The sequence below is a fragment of the Candoia aspera genome, chromosome 2 (genome assembly GCF_035149785.1).
Source record: "Candoia aspera isolate rCanAsp1 chromosome 2, rCanAsp1.hap2, whole genome shotgun sequence".
Lineage (NCBI taxonomy): Eukaryota > Metazoa > Chordata > Lepidosauria > Squamata > Boidae > Candoia > Candoia aspera.
Window position 1 is genome coordinate 251526487 of NC_086154.1, and position 24917 is coordinate 251551403.

The 24917-nt window shown below is 40.7% G+C and overlaps 1 protein-coding gene across 2 annotated transcripts in view; it reads right to left on the minus strand.

The window, feature by feature from the left end:
* Positions 1 to 24917, minus strand: part of WDR7 (WD repeat domain 7) — a 231529-nt gene that overhangs the window by 89678 nt on the left and 116934 nt on the right. For both annotated transcript variants that reach the window (XM_063295797.1, XM_063295796.1), the window contains one exon: positions 3364 to 3585. In XM_063295797.1, the coding sequence (XP_063151867.1) occupies positions 3364 to 3585 (222 nt within the window). The remainder of the gene's footprint in view (positions 1 to 3363; positions 3586 to 24917) is intronic.

Here is a 24917-nt window from a genome sequence, read left to right on the forward strand (position 1 = left end):
CATTTTGGCTACGTAAAAACTTTGCACCTTGTTCGCCGGCAATTCTGGTGGCCAACTTTACTCAAAGACCTGAAGGCATATGTGACTGCGTGCCCTGTATGTGCTGCGATTAAACGCAAACCAGGCAAACCCCAAGGTCTCCTTCAACCCGTTGCCACCCCATCTGTCCCTTGGCAGGACATTTCCATGGACTTTATCGTTGATCTACCCCCTAGTCAACGCAAAACTGTCATTTGGGTGGTCAAAGACTTTTTCTCCAAACAAGCCCACTTTATTCCATGCGCGTCTATCCCCACCGCGCAACAGCTGGCACGCCTCTTCCTCACCCACGTGTACCGCCTCCACGGTATCCCCGCCCGTTTGGTGAGTGACAGAGGCACACAATTTACGTCACAATTCTGGCGGGCATTTTTAAAACTTTTGGGTACAAAACAGTCACTTTCCACCGCCTGGCATCCGGAGACGGACGGATCTACAGAGGCGGTTAATTCCACACTGGAACAGTACCTCAGGGCTTTTGTTAACTACCAACAAGACAATTGGGTCGACTTACTCCCATTTGCTGAGGTCGCTTACAACAATGCCGTTCATCAAACCACTGGTCAAGTTCCTTTTAAAACGGTTTTTGGACGTGAGTTTGTTCCTATTCCTGAACTTCCTCATCCTCAACCGCTACCAGCCTCCCTTACTGACTGGGCGGACTCTCTAAAAGACTCCTGGTCTAATATTCAACTGGCTCTCCTCCATGCCCAAGCTACCTATAAACGCCATGCCGATGCAAAGCGTTCCCCAGAACCGTCCTTTGCTGTCGGGGATAACGTCTACTTATCCACTAAGTTTATCAAGTCCCCACAGCCCTCTAAGAAACTTGGCCCTAAATTTGTCGGACCTTTTCCAATTATTGCTCAACTCAACCCTGTTACGTTTAAACTTGATTTACCTCACAACCTTAAACGTTTACATCCTGTTTTCCATTGTAGTTTACTCAAACCCTGCCTGTCGTCGGATCGCTGGCATCCACAACCCATTCCACCACCTCCACTCATGATCGACAACCAGCAACACTTCGAGGTGACATCCATTCTCGACTCCCGACGCCAGCGCTCCACTTTACAATACCTCGTCCACTGGAAGCATTTCCCTCATCCTGAATGGGTTGCTGCTCCGGACGTGCGTTCCCCTCGTCTCGTAGCCCAATTCCACTCTGCATACCCTGACAAGCCTGCTCCATAGTTTTTTTTTAGAGGGGCAATATGTCATGTTCTCATTTCAATGTGCTGTTAACATTGTAACGTTTCACATGTCCTCTTCTGTTCCGTGTTCCTTCACCCCGGGGTTTTTCCATTCCTTCACCCTCCGTTGTTTTGAGGGCTTGGAATGTATGTTTGGGTTTGCGCTCCTGCTCAAGGTTACTTTCCCAGGCGCTTCTAGCACCTGGGAGGGGGAGCGTCCTGACGAGGGATGGGGCGGAACTTGCTCACAGGCAAGGCTTTTAAGTTTGTATTTGGCGCGCTTTTGCTCATTCTCAGCTTTCTCTGTATTTGCATACTATTCCTTTAATAAATCAGTTATCTTTAAGCCCGAGCTTGTGAGACTGAGTATTTGGGATTAGGCAACCGTTACACACATTAACAAAACTCAACAGAAGACCAGTAGGTGCAGGAAGCATTCATGCAAGAGCTAAAGGCCAGGATCAGGCCATATGCTTTAACTAAGAGAATAAATAAAACTTTAGAAAGGGCAAAATTAGAAAACAACAATCCCTGACCATGTCCACAGACAATGACACCAGAGGAGATCCATAGTGCTAAAGCCATAAATAAAAACAAAAAACATTTAATTATTTTTAAATGGCCAAAAATCTCACAAGATCACCAAATCTTGTAAGATTTTCGCATTCTTGCCTCAAATCTATTTCAGTGGGTGATAATGGTGCAGTTGTGTGAGATCTGGCATTCTTGTTCAACTTCAGCCAGTTGTTAAAAAATATTATATCACATTTTTAGTGAATGTGGGGGTCCTGCTGATGTGAACTGGAGGTGGGGTGGACATGTCTATGATGCCTTATTGTAGCCATGTAGCCAGCTTTCATTGTTCTTGTTGTGGTCCACATGATGGCAAAGATTGGGAACTGATGTTACTGAATATTCTCCTGAGAATGGTTCGAAGAAAATAGAGCTTTGATGGTTTCAAGTCACAGATGTTTAATTTATGAAGGTTATTTTGAGATTTTTTTATTCAGGTGTGAAAGCTGTGATGTGTTGGTTTTAGGTGTTTCTTTTCCCTCTCACATCTCCTTCATGATTCCAAACATTACTTTGGATGATAGACTGGTATCAAACCTGAATGCAACATGTCCAAAGTCTTAGTAATTAGATAGCTTATAAGTAACCCCCACTGCCAAACAACAACAACAAAACATCAGGAAGAGAATAATGATGCCCTTATAAAAAAGCATTTATGCTCTTTTGCTTGAACTTATAGCCGTCTCAGGTCGACTCAGCCTTCCATCCTTCCGAGGTCGGTAAAATGAGCACCCAGCTTGCTGGGGAAGGTGAGACTGGGGAAGGCAATGGCAAACCACCCCACTATAGTCTGCCAAGAAAATGTCGCGAAAGCAGCGTCCCCCCAAAAGGTCAGACATGACTCGGTGCTTGCACAGGGGACCTTTCACCTTTTTTTTTCACTCTTTTTACAGTGTACCCCCATGTGACGTACCTTCAAAAAATGTTCTTAAAATGTACCACCTTTCTGCTATTCAGCTTTAATATATGCAACAGGCACGTTTGAAATTTGTTCTGTATATTTCTCTCTCCTCAACCTAAAATTTCTTCTCCAGCCATAAAACTTGAAATGTTCCTTAAGGACCAATATATGGATAGTATTTGCCTTTAAGTAGCAAAGATAATCTGTGACATTTAACAGCACCATTAAGTTGTACACATAGCATCTCATAAATAAGTACAGTCTGAATATTTAAAAAAGTAAAGACTCTTTCAAGTCAATTTCTGGTGACTACAATTCAGAATGCAGCTAACACTAACCCTAGCTGCCAACAGTCTTGTGATTGTGATGGGCAAGATATCAACCAACAAATCAATTGCTTTGTTGCGTTGGAATTTATTGTCTGCTACTTGCATAATTCCCTTTGGAACTAGTACCCACAACCAGCAACTGGAATTACTGTGATGCTCCTTTGTCTCTTGTGTTTTAGCTATTTCTCTTTTGCTCTTATCAGAGGTGATGATCAAATTGGGAAGCATGGTTTTATAGCTGAACTGGGCCATATCATAAATATATGTACTAATGAACTTTTAGTGCAACAGTTGTGTTAAAGTGGAGGGAAAGAGGAAAATAACTTACAGGTATGTCTTGCCAAGGAATAGTTGGATCCACCACTTGTTGAGCCAAAACCTTCTGGAATTTGACTAGAACTGCGTGGTCTAGTTAGCAGCTTTGGAGGTTCTATTTCGGCTCCAAACTCTGCTCCAATTACGCCTAGCAGAACGATGGCAGTAGCTTGTTTCCGTCTCTCTTCATACGACAGAGATATTTTTTTAATTTGTGGAAGTCCAGACAGAGAACCTGTAATACAAGTGCGTAAGGATAATGATGATTGAAAAGCTACCTGATTAATTAGAAATTAATGGTTTTGAAATAAATACATACATACATCTCTGAAAATCTTTTTAAATTCACTCTGCAGAGCTCTTTTCTACACCAAGAGTTACCTTTAGCCACGAAGCTACCCACATAGTGCAGTTCATTCCCTCACTTCTTATTAACTGCAGAGGTTCATACTCACGGGAAAGGAATCTACAGTGCACCTTCTTCTGTACCATTATAGCTCCTTAGCAAATGCACTGATGAGAAAGAAGCATAGCATGGATGCTTCCCATATGATTTAGTAGTGGACCAAGGTAACATTTAGCAAAAAAAAAAAAAAAAAATCCACCTACTTTTAAAAGCAACTATCAGGAAAAAAAAGGTGAGCTAATGATCAGGCTGAAACATTGTTTTTCCTTTACATTATATTTCATATCCAAAGGCAGAGTAGCTGTGGAGTCAAGGACATACAACAATTGTGGTGATTCTTTGCTTCCTTAAAATAGACATAGATATTACATGTGAATGATACTGCAACTCAAGAGCAAATGACTTCCCAGTTACCTAAAGTCATTACCAAGGTATGTGCATTGGTGTACGTGTATGTGTGCGCGCAGGTGTGGTGGGTCTAATTTAGTTCAGAAATTAAAAGAGGAAAAGGAACATAAAATTTAGACAATGGGTAATCTCTTGCTGGCCAGGAAGCAACCTATGCTAAGCCTAATTTCCAATATTTGTATTTGCTCTACCTCGAATTGGAAGGAAATTATGCCTCTGATTTTCAGAATTTATGGTTAGAGGGGGTTGTATAAAAGGGGTTCAAGAGCTGCACATACCCTAGGTCTGAAATAGCTCATGCTTCTTGTAGCAGAAGTGCCCTGGCCATGGTGTATTGCATTTGCTACAAAGATACTGGTTTCAAACTTAACTTGAAAACTATATTTAAGAGAAACCTATATTTCCATCCATTTGCCAAGAACCCATTTACATTTTCACTAGAATTATAAAAACCTCACTCCAACCCTACTGCATTGTGATGTTAAATCTGTTCTGAGAGAAGTCAGAAGACAGCACTTGCTTCCCTAAAAGAAGTGCTACAACTGAAGATTTACAAATTGTGAATTAACTGGAAACGCATCTGCTGCAGTATCATCAAGCTATGGCAATCCCTCCTCTCCTTTCTGTTTCCCCTGTAAAGTATAGCATAAAAACGTTCGTTAAAAAACCTGGTCCTTAGTTCAGTCCTAGCTCCGGTAGTGTGATAGCATTATACTCTGAGAAACGGATGGGAGGGTGATCTTTAAGGAGGAAAGCGCTGAGAAAAATCAATAGTTACCTTCTACAAGAGAAGAATGAAGATGGAATCTACACTAAGTGTTACATAACCATTTTAATAATCTACTATTTATATATATGATCTCCACAGCTGAATGCAACACATACCGGAGTTTGCCTAAGGAGATAGTTTTAAATTTTCTGCACATGGAACAGAATAATCTGGAAGAAAAGTCAGTTTACCTCTCCCCTCCCTCACGCCCCCCACCCACCCTGAAGAAGCATGCTCCATAACAATAGTTCAAAGGAAAGCTCCCTTCTGCAGTTGCACTGATTGTTCTGTCAGCTGACCTCTGCAGAAGGGAATTGCTAACCGCTGCCAAGCTCCTTGGCTGACAAATGAATGATCACAGCTCCATCTATTTTCACTATGGCTGCCTCCTAGCCCAGGTGCTCAGACAGAGAGCCCGGTGTGACATCTCAGATCAAGATGAATTGGCACAAACTCCTGATCCAAGATTGTTTTATACCATTTAATTTAGTTTCTTCCCCTGCTCGGATGAGCACAGCTCTGGTTATGGATTTCTATTCTAATGTACTGAAGCAGGCGCTGAAAGAAGCCAATGAAGCAGATGTTGGAGCTGGCGACGGCAGGGATACTGATCAATAGGCAAGGCTTTGGCCCCAGCCGCTCGGCCTCTGCAATGGTCACTGTTTAAAGAAAAGAAAGCGGGAGAGCCCCACACTTGGGCTGCTTCCAGGAGGAAATTAAACAACAGGGACTCCCAGCCAACTCCCGCCCCCTCCAAAAACAGAAAGCAAAACTCTCTCGCTGTTCTTCCTTTTGTTTGATTCAAGCAACCTCAAGTTAACCCTTAGGAGACATGATGGTCCACGTACTCCATTATCTCCAGATATCAGACATCAAAATTAGCTGGCCTATCGTATTTTCACAACCCTAAGAAACCAGACAGCATTTTTTTTAATCAACACAGATCTTCTTCCAAAATATAAAGCTTATGAATGTATGTATGTATGTATGTATTTTATTTATTTATTTATTTATTTGATAGATTTTATGTAGCCACCCAGCTGACAAAACATGACTCATGTATACAAACCTATTAACAATTAAAACCATAAAACGGACAGACAGAAATAAAATGATTTATTTATGACCATGATCATGTTGCTGTCAAAGGCTTACAGTTTGTTCTAATGATACATTTATTTTCCAGGTTAGCACTAGTTAAGCCCAATACAGGAACCACTCTTTATAAAGAACTTTGTAGTTTGTTTATTTAGATTTATATCCTGTCCTTCCCACCCTCAAGTCCTCAGGACAGACAAAGGTTAAAATAATATGAAAACATTAAATGGTGACTAAAAATATAAACATCCTAATGATTCTAAAAACACTTGAAGCCAAATCTTAGAGAGCCACTCAAGTTTGGGGGAATGCCAGGGTCTTTCACTTTTTCTAAAAATTCAGGAGGAGGGGGCCTGTCTCATATGAACTGGAAATTAATTTCAAAAATCTGCTATTGATGGATATATAGTCTTGTACAGACAGGACCATCAAAACACCTTCCCCAGCAGCTCTCCGGCTGCAATGCAGTTGCTCCTGGTAAGGCAATCTGTCAGAAATCCAGGTTTAAAACCATGTAGGACTCTGTAGGAAGCAGCACCAGCACTTTAAAGCGGGCTGGGTGTATCCTGACAGCCAGCACAGTGCTAGAAGAGCAGTGGTAATGTTGCCCCTCCTCCAAGCCCACAAACTCTACTGTTTTTATTTTTATTGCTATAATGTAAAAAAAAAATGGAGGGGGTGGAAATGAAAACATACAGCAACATGGAAAACTATCTCCTCCAAACAACAAAAAGTAAAGAAAAAAGAAAAGCCCTAAGAAAACAAAATACAGATAGATAGATAGATAGATAGATAGATAGATAGATAGATAGATAGATAGATAGATAGATACACACACACACACACATACACGTATACGTGTATAAAGATATGTAAACCTGATTCAGTTTTTAAATGACAAATTAAACCTTGCCCACATAGAATCATATTGATCAATCTCTCCATTACCATGATAGACAGTTCAGAAACTGAGAGCAAACACTTTTCTACAATCTAGGATTTAAGTCCAGAGTAATCATTTCTGACCCAAAAGTCCATATGCCACTCTGGCCACACTGTTCTGCACTAGTTGTTTTCTCCAAATTGTCTTCAAGGACAGCCCCACACAGAGTGCATTACAGTAACCCAATCAAAAGCTTACCAGAGCATGCACTGCTGTGATCAGGCTATCTCCATCTAAAAATGACTGAAGTTGACTCACCAACTGATGCTATGCATAAGTGTTGCTGGTCACTAGAGGCACACGTATCTCTAGTAACAGTGTGGCATCCATGAGCAGCTCCCAATTCTGCGCTTGGTTCTGTAAGAGGAATCCCACCCCATCCAGCCCTGAGTTTAAGCCCACTTCCTAGATACCACAGAGAGCGCCTTCTCAGGATTCAGCCTAAATCCGTTAGCCCTCATCTACTCTGCCACAGCCTGCAAGCACTGATCCAGTAGCTCCACTGCCTCTTCTGACTCAGGTGAAAAAGAAAGGCAAACTTGACTGTCATCTGTATTTGAAAACTTCAAGATGAACTCTACCAACAGCTTCAAGCAGAGACCAGACTGAATCCTGTAGAACCTCAAAGATGACTGCAAAGGTGCAGAACAAAGGTCTCCCAGTAGTGCAGGTAGGCCTAAAACCACTACAACATGGTGTCTATCATACAGCCAACTCAATAAGATGCCAGTCCGCAATATCAAAAACTGCTGAGAGATCAAGAAGGATCAACAGGGTAGCATTCTTCCTGCTTTTCTCTCATAAAAGGTAATCTACTAGGATGATCAAGGTAGTTTCTGTGCTGAAACCAACTGTAAAAATTGGATTTGATGTACGTATGCTTTTGCATATGCATGTATGTCTGTGTATACAGACAGACAGAATTTTATCTAGCAGTTATCCACCCCTCATCATCTCAATAATCCTGTCACAAAAAGATGTTTTAGTGATAGGGTGATAGTTTGATAACACCACTGGGTCAAGATGGGTCCTTTTCTGCAGGGGCCACTTCACTAACCACTTTAAGTCTGTTGCCATTGCTCCTTCAGTTAAAGAGACATTCACCACTTTATCAACTCACCACTTTATCAACTTACTTTTAAAAGCCATGAAGATCAAAGGTGGAGAGTGCATGTGATTGGGCAAATACCTGAGAGAACCCTGTCTACCTGCTTGGTGACTGAAACTGATCCCACAGTAAATAATCAGTGTGCTAATAATCTCTCCCAGATCTGCTTTAATTCTGGCACTGATGTGGATTTGAGCAATTTTGCCTATAAAAGGCATCACATACTCGTTGCATTGCTTCTCTGAGTTGGGATCCAACCAATCTGTCATGCTGACATCAGCCATATCCCTAACTATTCAGAAAAACTCTGATGCATGATTCACTTTGGATGCTATAGTGGAGGGAAAAAAGTAATCTCTATAACAACAACAACAACAACAACAATGGTGTATTGGGCTTCTGAAGCACTGAGAAAGCTCTATGGGTGTCACAGAGGCTATGAAGTCTTCAGCAGGTCCATTTCCATAGACACTGAAGTTCCCAAAGATCACAATCCTAGGATTCTCCAATATAACCAATATAACTGATCATCTCAACCAGCTCAGAGATGATATTGGACAACAAAGTAGAAAGTACACCAGCAAGACCTCTATTCAAGCATTCACATCCAGAGTGCAATTTGTGGTTTTCTGGTAAGGGAAATGGAATCCCAGTATAATGACTGTAACACTAACCCTTAATGGTCCTCCAATCTGCCTTAAGGGTCTCTAATATATCCAAGTGGGCACAATTAGATTACATCTGGGCAATCCAGCTTTTGCATCCCAGTTTATGTAAATGCCTACTACTGAAATCAGATCAGCCCATGCATTCCCAAAGGATTATTTAAAAAAAAATCCTTGCAGACTGACTTGCGAATCATTGCAGACTGGTTGGTATTTGATCTTTAGAAGTAACATCAGGAGATAAGTGGCCTACAGGTATGACTACCTAGATCACCACTGATAAAATAGGGAAATCCAGACCTGATAACAACCCTAAAGATGATGTCTCCTGTGTAGAGGGAGGATGTCATAACATCCCTTTGCATACCTCCCCCATCCTATTAACCCTGAAATAATTTCAATATTCCAACATGCTCCTTAAAGCCACAAATATTTAGCACTGGAAAGAACAGCACGGGGGATTGGAGAAACAATGAATTAAGACTGAATTTCAGAAATACTAATTAGCACCATGATTTCTATAAATAGAATTTTGTTCACAATGTTTTTGTGGATAAGAGAGATTTATGTGTGAAACTGTTTGAGTTATTAAGTAGGAACGTGGCAATCCTTACCAAGAAATAAGCCAACAGCCAAATGGAAGATTTTAAAATGAAATAATGTCTATAAAAGTTGTCCTCACTACAAGTTTCATTTGTCTCATGAAAATTTGGTATTTCCTCACTGTGACGTGCCTCCATTTAATCATGCTAAAGGGTGACACAGAGATCCATTTTCTTGACAAGACGGTTGATCACCCTATCACAGTGAGAAAATTAATAACCTCAAATAGCTGTATGTGGAAAATAGAGGCTACATTGGAAAGTGGGGAGGTTCTTGCATTTAAGCTGCCAAGATAGTACATTTTCTATGTGCAAAATAAATGGAAGTGACAGATTTCTTAGGGGTTTTTTTGCTTTTTTTAAAAACAAAAACAAAACAAACTGCACGTTTTGGCTCCATGATTTCAAAACATGCCTACTATTGAAAGAAAAAGATAATTTCTTAGAGGAATGGGTTACAAAAGTGGATATGTATTTTTTTGTTCATAAACAGTTTTAAATAAAACAGAAGATAAACAAATCTGGAAAGAGTTTAAGCTGTTTAAAAGGCTATAAAATATTGAATATTTCATTTAAAAAGTAGTTTGGGGGGAAGTGCGACCAAAAGGTAAGGATAAATTTAACAGTTTGAAGCACTTTACTAAATACCTTTAAATATGTTAATTGGCTTGGCACAGTTGCAGTATAAAATTAATTTTATCCTAGCTTACAATAAAATGATTAAAAGACGTATTAAGTTCTACAGATTTAACTGGAGCAAAATCAATGCATTTGAACTGAGGCTAAAGGCTATTTTATGGGAGATGAACTGCTCCAGATACTTTATATCTGCTATTAGGTATATAATGAGGTGCTATCATTTTATTAGATACTAAAAACACAAAGTTGTATGTGCCAGACAAGTTATTATAGAAATACATTTTGCGAGTCTAAGTAGATGAGGTTTTTGGTTGCAGACCACAAAGCTTACTAATTAGGTGACTACCTACTCAGCTTCAGACCTGAAGAAACAGACTTCTCATAATTCCCTTTGTTCTGCTAACATCTTACTTATATTACTGTCTACAGGGCCGCCATAGAAAAACAGAAACCACTGTATAGTTCGTTTAAAGGACTGCAGTTAGAGCACTGATTGCGACAGGACATTCTATGAATAGCTCAATAATTGCACTGGGTTCTGGGCCACCTAAGGAGTCGAAAGAATTAAATCCAATTGTGCACAAACAAATATGACTTTCTTCTTCTCCTTGCAGCCCCACCCACAATTCTGTTCCAGAAAGTCCCCCAGCTTTTTGCAAGAGGTTTTGAATAGGCATCAAGGGAGAGGAAATTGCCCCATCTCTCAATTTGAGAGTGCATTTTCTAAAAGTATTCCTCTTAGTCTTCAAAACTACAAAGCAGCTTGGATTGACTAAATCTCAACTATCACTTACTCTAGATCTTCATGTCATTCTTGATGGCCCTTCTTGGCTCTCCTCTATTCTGAAATGAGGTGGGCAATGATCCATGAGAGTACCATCTATGTAATATCCTCCCTGTAGGGTTACTTGATACCAGCTTTGATATTTTTTTAAATGCTGGTGAACATTTACCAGGATGAAAGATGGTGGTGGAAGCATGGTTGTGTGAGGAGAAGCTCTTCATGTTGTAGTCTGGTTTTGTAGTTTGTAGTCTGTCGTTTGCTTAGTTGTGGGTGGGTTTTTTGTTTTTTCCTTCTGTGTTGTTTGCTGCTAGGGATGTATGTCTGGGGGCTGGGGATGCTCACCTGTAACTGCAAAACACTGGGAGGGTGTTCTATGGAGCTTCTCCTGTAGCCATTCCTGCAGTCGCCAGGTTCCCACTGGCAGGAGCAGTGGACGATGGCAGGGGCAGCGAAGGGAGGTGGACAACGGTGGTGCCAGCTGGAGGTCACGGCAGAGGTGGAAGTTGGAGTTCCAGGACTCTGGAACCATCTTGGCAGCAGTTTCAGAGATATGGAGTTGGTGGACCATCTGGCCTGTGTCATGAGGCATTACTGAGTTGTGCAGAGTTGGCAGGCCTCTACTCTGGGCTGGAATGCAGCTGCTGAGGCTGACGAGGGATGCTGCAGAAGAGAGCAGAGGCAGTGCAGTCCCGAGGTTGACTGGAGGTAGCCGATTTGTAGATGGAGAAGATGCCAGAGGCAGAGAAGGCACAGGCTAGTGGGGCCTGACCACAGAGAGTGAAGGCCAGGAGAGGCCTAATTTTGAGACACTCCGCTGTATGCCCCACTTTCTCCTCTGGACTTTTGACAGGGTTTGGGTGTTGTTCACCCACCGGGGTTGGTGGGGAGAGCTGACATGGCAGCTCCCTTAGAGGTCCAGGTGCAGCAGCTATAGGGTAACATGGGCAGACCGGCTGGTGAGGCCTTGGGACTGTAGGGAGGATCTAGTGGATGCAGTTGGGTTGGGGAGAATGAAGGGTGGAGTGCTCTTGTATGTTGTTCAGTGCTGGTGTGGGTTACGGTGTTTTTGAGCATTAGGAGGGACCATCTGGCCTGTGTCATGAGGCATTACTGCATCATAGAGTTGTGTAGAGTTGGCAGGGATGGATCAACAGGCCTGGGATAGAGGAACCCAGGGAGTGGTGGACTGGGGGGGAGATATGATGATAAGGCCTATTATTGGAACCATGATGGGCAAAGGTAGATATGGCAGGAATCTGAGGATTGGCTGCATTTGGCGAGACCAGGAATGCTGTGGGAGAGCAATCCGGACATCTTGCCCTCAATATTTGTCCTCAGGACCAGGTCAATGAATCCTTGGCCCCAGGCTTGCACTGCTGCTTTTGAACGCCAGGTTGGTGGGCAATAAATCTGCCCTCACTCATGATTTGACTGTGGATCACACACTAATCTGGCGTGTATAACTGAGACCTGGGTGGGCCATGGGGGGGGGGGTTCCCTCCTGTAAATATGCCCATCTGTGTTTCAGGTTTTACATCAGTCAAGACCGCAGGAGAGGGGGTGGTGGAATGGCTACTGTCATCCATGAGTTGCTGAGGTCCCTTAGAGGCTGGCTATAACTGGATATGAGACTCTCCAGCTTGAGTTGGGCCTTCATGAATAGTTGGAATTGCTGCTGGCACACTGACACCCCTGCTGCCCAGCATCATCCCTCCTTGAGCTGCTGCTCCTTGGGGAATTTAACCTACCACCTGAATATGTTGAGTCTGGGGTGGCTCAGGAGTTCATGGCCTCCATGGCACCCATGTGTGAGGTTTGAAGCTGCTTCTGACTCCGAAAATGGAACTTATCCCGAGTCAGAAGGGGAAAATGAAACTTATCAGGAAGGACTTGAAGAATCAAAACCCAGAAGTGACTCAGCAGAGCGGGAGAAATCGCAGATGCTGATTGGACAAACTCCGGAGGGAGATTTGAAGCCTCCAATCAGTGCTTGAGAGAGGAAAGCTGAGAAGTACATGAAAGAGAAAGAAGCCCAATTGGCTGCTGAAGGGAAACGGTGCAAAAAGGAGCAAATAAAGAGGAAGGCGCGCCAAGAACAAGCTGCCAGAGACAACTGATCCTTCGAGCTCACAGCACCTGCGGAAGAGCCCTTCCCAGCATCGGAAGCCTTGCCTGTAGCCAACGTGGAACCAGCGCCAGCGCCTTCTGCCATCGCGGACCTGCTTCCTGCACCAGCCACTCCAGTCAAGCCTCTCCTTGTCATCCCTGCTAAGCACAGCCTCGCGTCCAGCTACAAGCCTTGCCACATTGCTCCAGTGAGATCTGGGCTTGCCTCGAGTCTCAAGCCTTGCCTAGACGTTCCAGCCCAGCCAGCCTTGTCTCCAGATCCACGCCTTGCCTAGACACCCCAGTCCAGTCCAGTCCAGCCTTGCCTCCGGACCCGAGCCATGCAAAGACATTCCAGTCCATTCCAGCCTTGCCTCCAGCCCCAAGCCTCGCCTAGATCCTCCAGCCAAGTCAAGCCTTGTCTAGATGCCTCCGTTCAGATTTGCCTAGTCTGTGTGTTCCAGCCTGGTCCAAACTGCGTGCCAGTTTGCAGACTCACATCTACGGCTTACTCCTTGCCATGCACTCTAGCATGGACCTCTTGGGCATCCCCTACAGCGGAGTCCCCGTCCTCGTCCCCCGTTCTATATTCGGCCCCTTTGATGATTCCCAGCTTTATGTAATGATTGCGGTCTCGCAGCCTCAAAAAGAGAATCAGCCCAGCCTTGCCTAGCTGCCTTGCCACAGTCTGAACTCGCAGCATTGCCTGGTTGTCCTTTATAGCCTGGGTGGATTTGAATGGAGCTGCATTGCCTAACTTATTACAAGGACTTCTGTTGTAGTCCTTGTAAAGAGTTATTATTAATAAAGAATTTGATAGTAATTCTGATTGGCTGCCTCATAATCTGAACAGCACAGCATGGACCTTTCCTAAGTAATAGGGGGGCCCAATGCATGTCAGGGGTTGCATGTTAAATCTGGGTTTTTGTCTCGGGACAGCTGCTGTGCGATCTGGCATTGGAGGACATAACCATCAGTCTCTTGTCATGGTGAGATCACTCTTTGGTTGCCTTCTAGCTTGCAGGTGCTACTCACCCCCGTGGGGAGACAGGGCCTGTTAGATTGGCCTGCCCCAGGCTAATGATGGACCCTGCTGGGCTTCAGAGGAAGCTTGAGATTTTCAATGAGGATCTGGTGGGCAGTTCAGCTGAGGCCTTGGTGGCTGCCTGGAACAGGTGGGTCACTGAGGCCCTAGACCAGATCACTCCTGTGCCTGTGAGCGCAGACCCTGAGGTGCAACTTGGTTCTCTGAGGAGATCAGTGAGATGAGGCACCAGAAGTAAAGCCTGGAGCATTTTGGAGGAAGACATGGAATGAATCTGACCAAACACGAGTCAAAGCCCATATTTGGGCCTACTCTGACTGGGCAGGGCCAAGTGAAGTGCCCGGGGTACGGTCTTGTGAAATGATTTGGACTGTGTTTGTTTCTGTGACTCCCAAGGAAGTGGACAATATCCTCCAATTTATCAGCTTGGCCACCTGTTAGTTAGATCCTGGATCCTCCTGAGTTCTTAAGGCAGCCTGGGAGGTGACTAAGGGGTGGGTCCATGCAGTGGTATCTTTTTCCTTGAGGGAGGGGGTGGTTCCTCCAGCCTTGAAGGAGGCAGTAGTACGACCCTCTCCTCCAAAAAGTCCCCTGCTGGATCCTTCCATTTTGGACAACTATTGGCCACTTTCCAATCTTTCCTTTGTTGGTGGTCAGACCACAGTTACATATGCTTTGGATTATCTGGACCCATTTCAGTTGGGCTTCAGGCCAGGGCATAGTATGGAGACAGCACTGGTTGTGCTTGTCAGTGACCTGTGGTAAAGTCAGGATGCACTCATCCTTGTGCTCTGTGATCTCTCAGGAACTTTTGATACTGTCAACCATAGTATCCTTCTGGACCGACTGTGGGGGTTGGGAGTGGGAGGCACTATGTTGCAGTGTTTCACCTCCTTCCTCAGTGGTCAGTGCCAGTTGATGTTGACAGGAGGGGAGGTGCCCCAGACTTCAATGCTTTCTCTCCTCCAATTGAGCATCCACATGAAGCTGCTGGGTGAGCTCATCCATCAGTTTGGGGTTCAGCAACATCAGTATTCTGAAGATACCCAGCCTAACATCTGTACCCTGAGCTGCACAAGTGAAGCTGTCAGGGTACTGCCCCAGTGTCTGGAGGCTGTTCGAGTCTGGATGGAGAGGAAGAGACTTTGGTTCAAACTTGACAAGATGGAATGGCTATGGCTGTTTGGCCCACTTAGGTCGGGGATGCTGGTTATTTCCTTGAAAGCCCTTCATGGCATAGGACCTGATTACCTGAGGGACTACCATTGTTTCTACCTGCCTGGAATGTTTGGGCAGAGTGGGTATGCTCCAGGTTCCTTCTAATAGACGTTGCCATTTTGTGGGACTAAGGAAGTATGCCTTCTCTGTTCCCTCTGGAAAGCACCCGCCCTCTGAGATATGGACAGTGCCCTCTCTCCTGGGGTTTTGAAAAACCTTAAAACCCGGCTTGGGTCCCAGGCCTGTGGGAGGGCTGTCATGGTTTGTTTTAATGATTGTTTTTCATCAGGGATGCTTTATTTTGTTCTGGGCATGCTTTTAATTGTTTTTATTTACTATTACATTTTATAAACTGATCAGAGTCTGCTGGAGTGGGTGGCTATAATGTGTAATGAAATAAATAAATGATGTGTATCTTACTGGTTTGAGTTTTAATATCTATCTCCATTATGGTCTATACTTGCCATCATACTTTGTCAAATGCTTTGATTTTAATTTTTTTTATACTCCAACCTACACTAAAGATACCTTAATATCAAGAATTGTAGTATTACATGATAGCTTTCCTGCAAATCTCCCACAGTCTTATTTATTGATTAATCCAAAGCCAAAGACACTGATCCTTTTGTGTCTTTCTCTAACTTCTGAAGGAGAGAGTCGTCAGTAAGACAGGTCAGGAACTTCCTGGAAGGACCACGCTTGACAAAATTTGTTTCCTGACAGAACATCCACATAATTAAATTTCCTCATAACTCCTACTAATTAAAGTCTCCTGTTACAATGAGCACCTTCTTTAGTGGTTAAGGCAATGGGCTAGAAACCAGGAGACTGGGAGTTCTAGTCCGACCTTAGGCACAAAAGCCAGCTGGGTGACCTTGGGCCAGTCCCTCTTCCTCAGCCCAAGAGCCAGTCAGGCATAGTAGAAGAGTTCTAGTCCTGCCTTAGGCATGAAAGCTGACTGGGTGACCTTGGGCCAGTGCCTCTCTCTTAGCCCAACTCACCTCACAGGGTTGTTGTTGTGGGAAAAATAGGAGGAGGAAGGAGTATTGGGTATGTTCTCCATCTTGAGTTATTCATAAAAAAAAAAACAATAAAGGAAGGATAAAAATAAATAAATTTTTAAACAGAAGACAAATACGTTGGAAACTACCATTAATGGCCTCCACTCAAAGATGGAATGAATTTTTTGATGAATAGAGTACTAGTTTCAAAGTTTTGTATCCTCAGTTAAAGAACCTTAAAACAAAGATTATCAAGACATTTGCATGAGACTTTGAAGAACAAGCCTCAGAGTTGATTGTACTAGACTGCACAAGTCAACGGTCTATATGTTAACTTCATTGATTTGCATTACAAAGCAGTGGTAAGTATTATGGTTTAATTCTTCTCCTTCCCACTAAAAACAAAACAAAGGTAAATGAAAAAGGCATGCAAAAATGAAAGCAGTAATGTGGAAAATGGTAAGTTTCCTACCCTGATTCCATGTGTGCAGTTTAATATGTTATAATGCCAATTTTAATGTTAAACAAATATAAGCTGAATTCAATTCACATTTGATAGATATTGTATTCCAATCACAACCTTACCTTGGGTCTGTAAGCCTAAAAAAAAGAAGTGTCCTCCATATCATTCACTGAGCATATCAATGAAAGGGAAAAGTGAGGTAGACTGCAAAAATGAGGTAAGTTAGCCAGACTACGAAATATTTCATCAATGAATGTAGAAATAGACACTGACATTGTAACAGAAGAAGCATTCTCTCCTGTAAAGGGTAAGATGGACAATGCCTCTTCTAAAATATTGCCTGTAGTCCATATCTATATCCTCTCTCTATCTATATCTATATCTACAGTATATCTATATCTGTATCATCAATATCTATATATCTATAACTATATACCTATACTTCCACTTTCTTAGGACACTTTTGTAACTGAACAGAAGATAATTTATTTATAATAAATAATAATTTAGCCCTTAATACTTCAAGGGCTAAATATTACAGGTATTAGTGATATTACTAGATAAGATGTCTAAATGTAACAATGTTGCAGAAAAGATTGACTTCAACTCAGAAACAATGAATGCAAGACAATATATAGACAAATCTCAATCCTTTCCATTATTCTGTCAGTCTTATGATAATGAGTGATAAAGGAAGCATATAGAAATGGCTGGCTAGGAGCCTGCTGTATAAAACTAGCTTAATGAAAATGCTAACTCTTAAATATTTTGCATCATATTATTATGATTACATGTGTAACAACTTCATCTTTATATACATACAATCAAGAAATAAATATTTCTAAAGGAAATAATTAAAGGAATTATTGATATTTATTTTTTCCATGCTGTATAATTTGAATGCTATTTGATCTGTCTTCTCCCTATTCCTCAAAAAACTGTAAGGTTTTGATCTTTCATAAAAAATAAATACCACAGAAGCTATTTCCATTTTGAACACTGATGACCTGGGAAGTACCAATACTAGATATTAGCTTATCAGGGATTCAGTGCATTAACTCTACATAAAGGCATTGCTATTTGTCTTTTAATTATTTATACAGATGTAACACTATCCACTGACCTGAAGTATTGGAAGTTTACTGTCTTGTCATCTGTGAAGTGCTAAGATTCCTGTTATACTACTTTTGAGATAAAACTGCACTTGATCATCAGCTGTATGTACTTGAGAAAGAGCACCACCCATAGTTACAAAAATGTAAGATGTATTCCAGGATGTGTGAAAAACATTATTTTGTGTACACTTGTGTCTGATTTGCTGTATTTTGCATCATTCAGTCAATACACCTAAAGAAAAAAACAACACTGATACACAAGGTCTTCATTCCTACACATAAAGATCACCCTCCCCAGTATCAATTTGGTTGATACTGATTTTACTTTAACATCTCATGTTGGTTTAATATGCTCATAGTTCTACACACTGGCTTGGCTCACAGTGCTATGCTCCAGTTATGAAACTCCCTCTGGAAAGAAATACAGTTTTCAGTTCTTCATAGCTGTATTGATGGAATGCAGGAGATCTATCCCCCATCTCCCCTGAGAAATCTAAATGGGAACTGGAGGCTGTAGGAATTGGCTGGACTGCTGGACCTCTGCTGCTCAGAGAGACCTACCACTGGCAGAAGCAAACTAAGGATCCAATCCATTACCAAATCATATAAGCCAACATGGATCAGAATGCTTTTCTAATGTAACAATAATTTTATTTTTATTTGATTCACTCTCAGTGAACAATAGAACATGGACTGTGTTTTAAAACAAGGGTAAATTTTTATTTTCATTTTCCAAGCAGCTGGAGCCAAAATGTTTTCATAGTGGTTTGCAGTAACTACAAGAATTCAGGCACTGCTTTTCTGCTGCATGGTTGGTGCTATTCTAAGCCAATAGCATATTTAAATCCACACCAATTAAATCAATACAGCGGTGTTCCCTTCAAGGTGAGACCAAATAAACCTGTCTGAAGCCCTGAGAAATAGACTTTGCAGTATATTTTGAGTGCTAAGTGCCTTTCAGTTCAGAGATCTGTCATTAAATAATCATTAGCCATCATTCATTCTTCCTAAAAAGCTTAACATCTAAACTTGTCCAGCATCCACTAAAGTATTAGTATAGACTACGAAGTATTCATTAGTGGGTACACTTCACTTTAAAAATGTACTGACACGGTATAGCACACAGTGGAGCAAGAGAGCTTTGCGCACGTTCCTCACCTTATTGCTTTTCAAGTTCTTTTAATTTGCTCCCCTTACCTGGAAGGGTTAAAAGTGCTGGCAAGCTTTTTTAAAAGAAGTATCGCTTACCAGCAGCCTTGTCAAGATATAATACTGCAGGTTATTTTTTTCAAAACAACAACAACATTGTTTGCCCATACATTTATGGATTTCTGTTCAGTTCCAATTTTATGTAGTTGGAGATTGCTGACCCTTCCTTATTACAATTTTTGTTACTGGAACTTTGGGAAAAGAAATGGATACTATAATTAATTAAAATGTTCCCATAGTGTTTTCATGAGAATCACCTATGCCATACCTTTCTTGATACGGAAGCACACTTTTAAACCTCTGAAAATTTCACAAAAATAATCCATGCATATTCTGTCACTAATTTCAGTATACTGCAATTGTGATACTCAATGTCCTTATTATAAAGGAGTGTGTGTGCGCGTGTGTGTATTATTGATACTATACTAGCGCAGGCATTAGATTCCTATTCATCTTGCATAGCCATGCCGAATAACATTATCACTTTACACAGGCTGAATTCTATAAATTATTTACTGGTCAGAGGAAACATAATTTTACTTGGTTTTCACATGTGAAATCATAAGCTAATTACAGTAGTTTTGGATGTATAAGTGCAATCAGCTTGTTAAGTAACAGGGCCTCAACAAAATGCAGAATGATGATGTTTAAAAAAAACTGATCAATAGTAGTATATCAGTATAAATAATGCTAATTGAATCATGGTATTTTATGATCTTATATCTTCTTTAAAAAATGGGAATAGGAATAAACTATAGCAAATATGGAAAGACAGAGAAACAGTATGAAAAACAAAATGCAATTCAGATTAAAGGAAAACAAAATGCAATTTCTATCTATCCTCTCCACACAAGATTGCATGGAATCCTTTTTGTATGAACTATTTCTCAGTGTTCTTATTGTATTTAAGGAAATCGTTATCTTCAACCATTTTAGGCTTCTCCTTCTACAGTACAGTGAAATAACTTACTGTATAGCAGAAGCAGGAAAAACTGGTCTGGTCAAGAGAAGGATGTATATGAAATCAAATTTAGGATAGAGCTGTACATCCTTAACATATGTATTACATTTAAAGAAACATAAGGACATCAGCATCACAGTTATGCAACAACAGAATCTATCATTTAATTAATAATACAAGAGACAGAACATGAGCCAAATGAAAGGCATTATAGGAAAAATGGAACTGCATTTTTTACTATGATCTGAATACAATTAAAGGATGCAAATTCATATCCTTAAGCCTGCCTTTTTATTTACTGTTTTGCTATAGTACAGGCTATAGCTAAACCAGCAGAGTAAAGTAATCACAATTTTGAAAATGTTCCATCCTCTACATATGAAAATATTATTTTCAAATGACACCAGCTCTTAAAGATATGCTAAATTACAAAAGGGGAAAAAAAAGATCAATAAAAGCAATTCATTCTGGAGTATCAAACCACACTACAAAGTGGTAAAACTTCAATAAAACCAGTATTCTGGATTTTACATTCTGAAACATGATTACTATTTTATTGAAAAGTATAAGAGTAACGAACTATTTTAAATTGCAATCATTTTGAAACCGAGTTGCAACTTATCCTGATTCTTTATGAACAGACCAGATTCTTATTGGAAATCGATGAGAAGGCAGGTAAAATTAGATAGCCATGATTTGCCAGGAAATCAATAAGAGATTGAGCAATATCAGAAACTAAAAATGGAGTGTCTCACAGACACTGGGAAAAAAAAGTGTCCATAAACAACATGTTAATTTTTAACATGTGAAGGTATTTTAAATACCACAAAACATCAAAGTTCATTAAAATAATTAAGTTTTATTAGTATTTGGCCTCTATATATTATATATATATATAAAGTGTACACATCAGTTATTTCTACTATGGCATGCCAGAAAACAGTTCACTAGATTATTTGAGGAGTTATTATTACAAAAGCTTTAAAAAGAGAATATCAATAAATTGAGTAGAGGACTATTTCAACAGCCCCTTAATATGATTTCTGTAATAAGAAATTGAAAAAAAAACCCATACAGACAAGAAATCTAGTTAACTTTATTCTTCAAAAGCCATTGATACCAGAGTAAGAACTGCGTACATGCATGCATGCAATTAATATTACTATAATAAAAAGAATAATGTTGATATGCATTTGTATTATTTCTTCTGTAAAATTCAGTAATACTACTTCCTGAGTGATTAAGAATCTCTATTCAGAGCCTCTTTATATATTACTTCAGCCATGACTATCAAGGTAAATTCTGAGTATGTGACAGTACAGACGGCATACCAAATTGTTCATTTTGCATAATTCTTAGGATTTGGAAGTGAAATGATCTTGCTGCACATCATTAAGTACATACTAAAAAAGATATCTAAAATCACATTCCCAAAATAAAACACTAGCTTTGCTATGGAGAGACAGCACTTTCCCAGGCTGCATAAAAAAAATAAAGAGGGGAGTGGGATGAAAAAGAAAATGGAAGATGAATTAAACACTCCTTAGTGACAAATAAATGCCATTGGCAGGATAATCCTAAAAACTATTTTGCAAGGAAAAATAATGGATAGCATTTGATTTGTGGCTTGCCGAAAGTGTAAGGTTTTGAAAGTCACTGCAGTGATGCATTGCACACAGAAGGATCTTTTCTTTGAACAGAATAAATTCTCTGTCAGAGGAATTTCCTTCAGCAGAGAAAGAAATCTGGATCCAATCTGTTCTTTTTATTTATTCCACAGCCTTAAACAGCTAAGGAGCAATCACCAAGTTTAATTATGTCTAAAGTATAAAAAATCATTCTATATAAGAGTTTTTTACATTTTAGACATGAGATATCACATATTTCTAATAGAATATAGAGTACCCATCTACATCAGTATGAAAATTCTGCAGAATGACTATAGTGTAATACTTGCTTACTTATAAAAATTACCAAAAGGACTTGCTAAAGTTTTCACCGCCACCCAGAAAAACAACATTAGTATGTTGGTGAATTAGGCCTGCTCCTTGGTTATCAAAAATTGCAAATCCTCTCTCCCAAGTAAATTTAACACACTTAATCTTACATTAAGATATACATACATATCTATCATGCTATTCCCTTTAAGGGCAGGCAACATTATGAAAATAGTAATCCAAATAAATTAAATATATTAAATAAGAAAAGGAACTACAGATAATTCTATACCATCACCAAGTTCTATACCTCTCCTACCCCTATTCTTGCAAACCATCCTTGCTTCCATCACTTCAATAGCTTACTTTTTGTTCTTCCAACTTTTCATCTTTCTTTCTGAGGTTCTCATCAACTTCCTTTCTCTTTCTCTTCCTCTCAGCCCATTCCCTCTCTTTCATATTTTTTGATCTGTAGCTCAGTCTTCATTTGTGCCAATATACCAACTACCTCAAAGTATTTAGTTTCTCATATTTATTCAGCATGCATTCATTCTTGACTCTCTCATTTTGGATTACCTTACATACTTGAGTACCCCATTCTCATTCTATTCAACTTACTTTTAGATTTATCCTAATATACCCAACTGTCACTACCATATAACAAGTAGGCAGAAGCATGCTCTTACACACAATCATATTTATTTAAACGTTAATTCTTCACAAAAATCTACACATGACCCACTAGATTTGTATCAATTTTAGCATATTAATTTCTCTATTGTCCTAAGTTTAGTAAACATTCTACCAACTCATCTATTTGTTCAGTTTATCATATATATGTAACTTGTAAACATTCATTTTATTTTCACTGTCAAGCACAACTATTTTGGTTTTTGATACATTAATTTTCAATCCATACTCCTTTCTGCATCATGCAATCTTTTGAACATTACAATAATAATGCTGCATAACATTGATTGATTGATTGATTGATTGAATTTCTGTCACCGCCCATCTCCCCCATAATGGGGGACTGGGCGGTTTACAATAAAATATATATAAGTATTCATGTTATCATAGGCTTTCTATAAATCAACTAATCTACAATAAACTTTTTACAGGAATAGAGTCTGAATGACCTTCTGAAGAGCAAAGATCTGGTCTCCATCCTTCCTGAGCTGCATTTTACTTCTCAAATTTTGCTCAGCATAAGAATTCAGTAACAAGATTTCTACCAAATACCTTGCCTGGCACAATTAACAAATTATATATTTTTAATAGTTTTTGTATACATTGTTGCTACCTTTCCCTTTCTACAGGGGAATAATAAAGCTTATATTATTCTAATTGTCAGGCAATTGGAATAGTAAATGCAATCTTCCAATTGTTAAGCGCCTAAGATATCATCACATTATTATTTATTGAGTTTCTATCCCACCTTTATTATTTTTTAATAAATAACTCAAGGCAGCGAACATACCTAATACTCCTTCCTCCTCCTATTTTTCCCACAACAACCCTGTGAGGTGGGTTGGGCTGAGAGGGAGTGGCTGGCCCAAGGTCACCCAGCCAGCTTTTGTGCCTAAGGCGGGACTAGAACTCTCATACTATGCCTGATTGGCTCTTGGGCTGAGACAGAGGGACCGGCCCAAGGTCACCCAGCTGAGATAATCCCATTCACCAGAACAATCAGTACAGCCACTGCACTGGCTCCACCACACTCCCAGGGCTCCATGCCTGTTGGCAAAACCATGTCTTCAGGGCCTTGTGAAAGGACAGCAGGGTCAGGGCCAATCTGATCTCCAAGGGGATGAAGCTGCACAGGGTGGGTGCCATGACAGAAAGGCTCTCTTCCTGGGTCCCACCAGATGACACTCTCTGGCTGATGGGACCCACAACATGTCCCTCCTGCTAGACCTAATGGGGTGGGTAGATGGAGTTGTGGTGAGGTGGTCCCTCAAGTGACTTGGTCCCATACCACGTAGGGCTTTATAGGTCATTACAAAAAACCTTGAATTGAACCTGGAAGGAAACTGGCAACCAATGCAGCTTGTGGAGCAGAGGTGTAATGTGCGCAGATTGTGGAACATGCATAACTGCCCATGCGGCTACATTCTGAATCAGTTGAAGCTTCGAAATACTCTTCAAGGACAGCCCATGTACAGCACACTGCAGTAATCCATACAAGAGGTGATTAAAGTGAGTGATTGTAAGCAGGGCTCCCGGTCCAGGTACTGGTGCAACTGATGCACAAAACATGTAGTTGTGCAAGGGTCCTCCTGGCCACAGCCGCTGCCTGTTCTTTGAGCTGGAGCTGTGACCCCAGAAGGCCCCCCAGATTGTACACAGGTCCTTTTTCAGGTAGTGCAATCCCATCCAGTGCAAAAGATGGAAAGTCCCTAGAACCGGGGGGCCTAACACACAAAACCACTCAGTCTTGCTTGGGTTGAGCTGAAGCATGTTTTTCCCCACCCAAACCCCCACAGCCTCCAGGCACCAAGATAGGACCTCCATAGCATCATCTAGTTCGCCCAGGATGGAGATATAAAGCTGTATATCATCAGCATAGTGATGATAACTCACACCGTTACGCCATCTATACCTGCAACCTTACAATTTTTCAACATTCGCACAGCATTTTAAAAAATTTCCTTTGTATCATTTTTTTTCCTGGAAACTACATTATGTGAAGAACCAACTCCTCTAAGAAGTTTGTAATGCTGGGAAAGGTAGAAGGAAGGAAAAGAAGAGGATGACAAGAAGCAAGACGGTTACACTCAATTACAGCAGCAATAGGTGCACTATTGCAAGATCTAAAGGGCCAGGTTGGGGACAGGTAATCCAGGAGAAACTCCATCTATGCGGTTGCTAAGACTCACAGATGTATCACTATTATTCCAATACATATCTCTAAAATGCTCCTTCCAGCACTTCTTCACTTCAGTTTTCATCCCAAAAGATGTCATTGCTTTATTTTTAATTCTATTCACTCTGCTGGAAGTTCCTTGTTTAGGTCCTTTTACCCACTTCCAAAACAATATTTTTATTTCCGTCAACATTGCATTGTATTTTCTCTGTCGCTTTTAATCA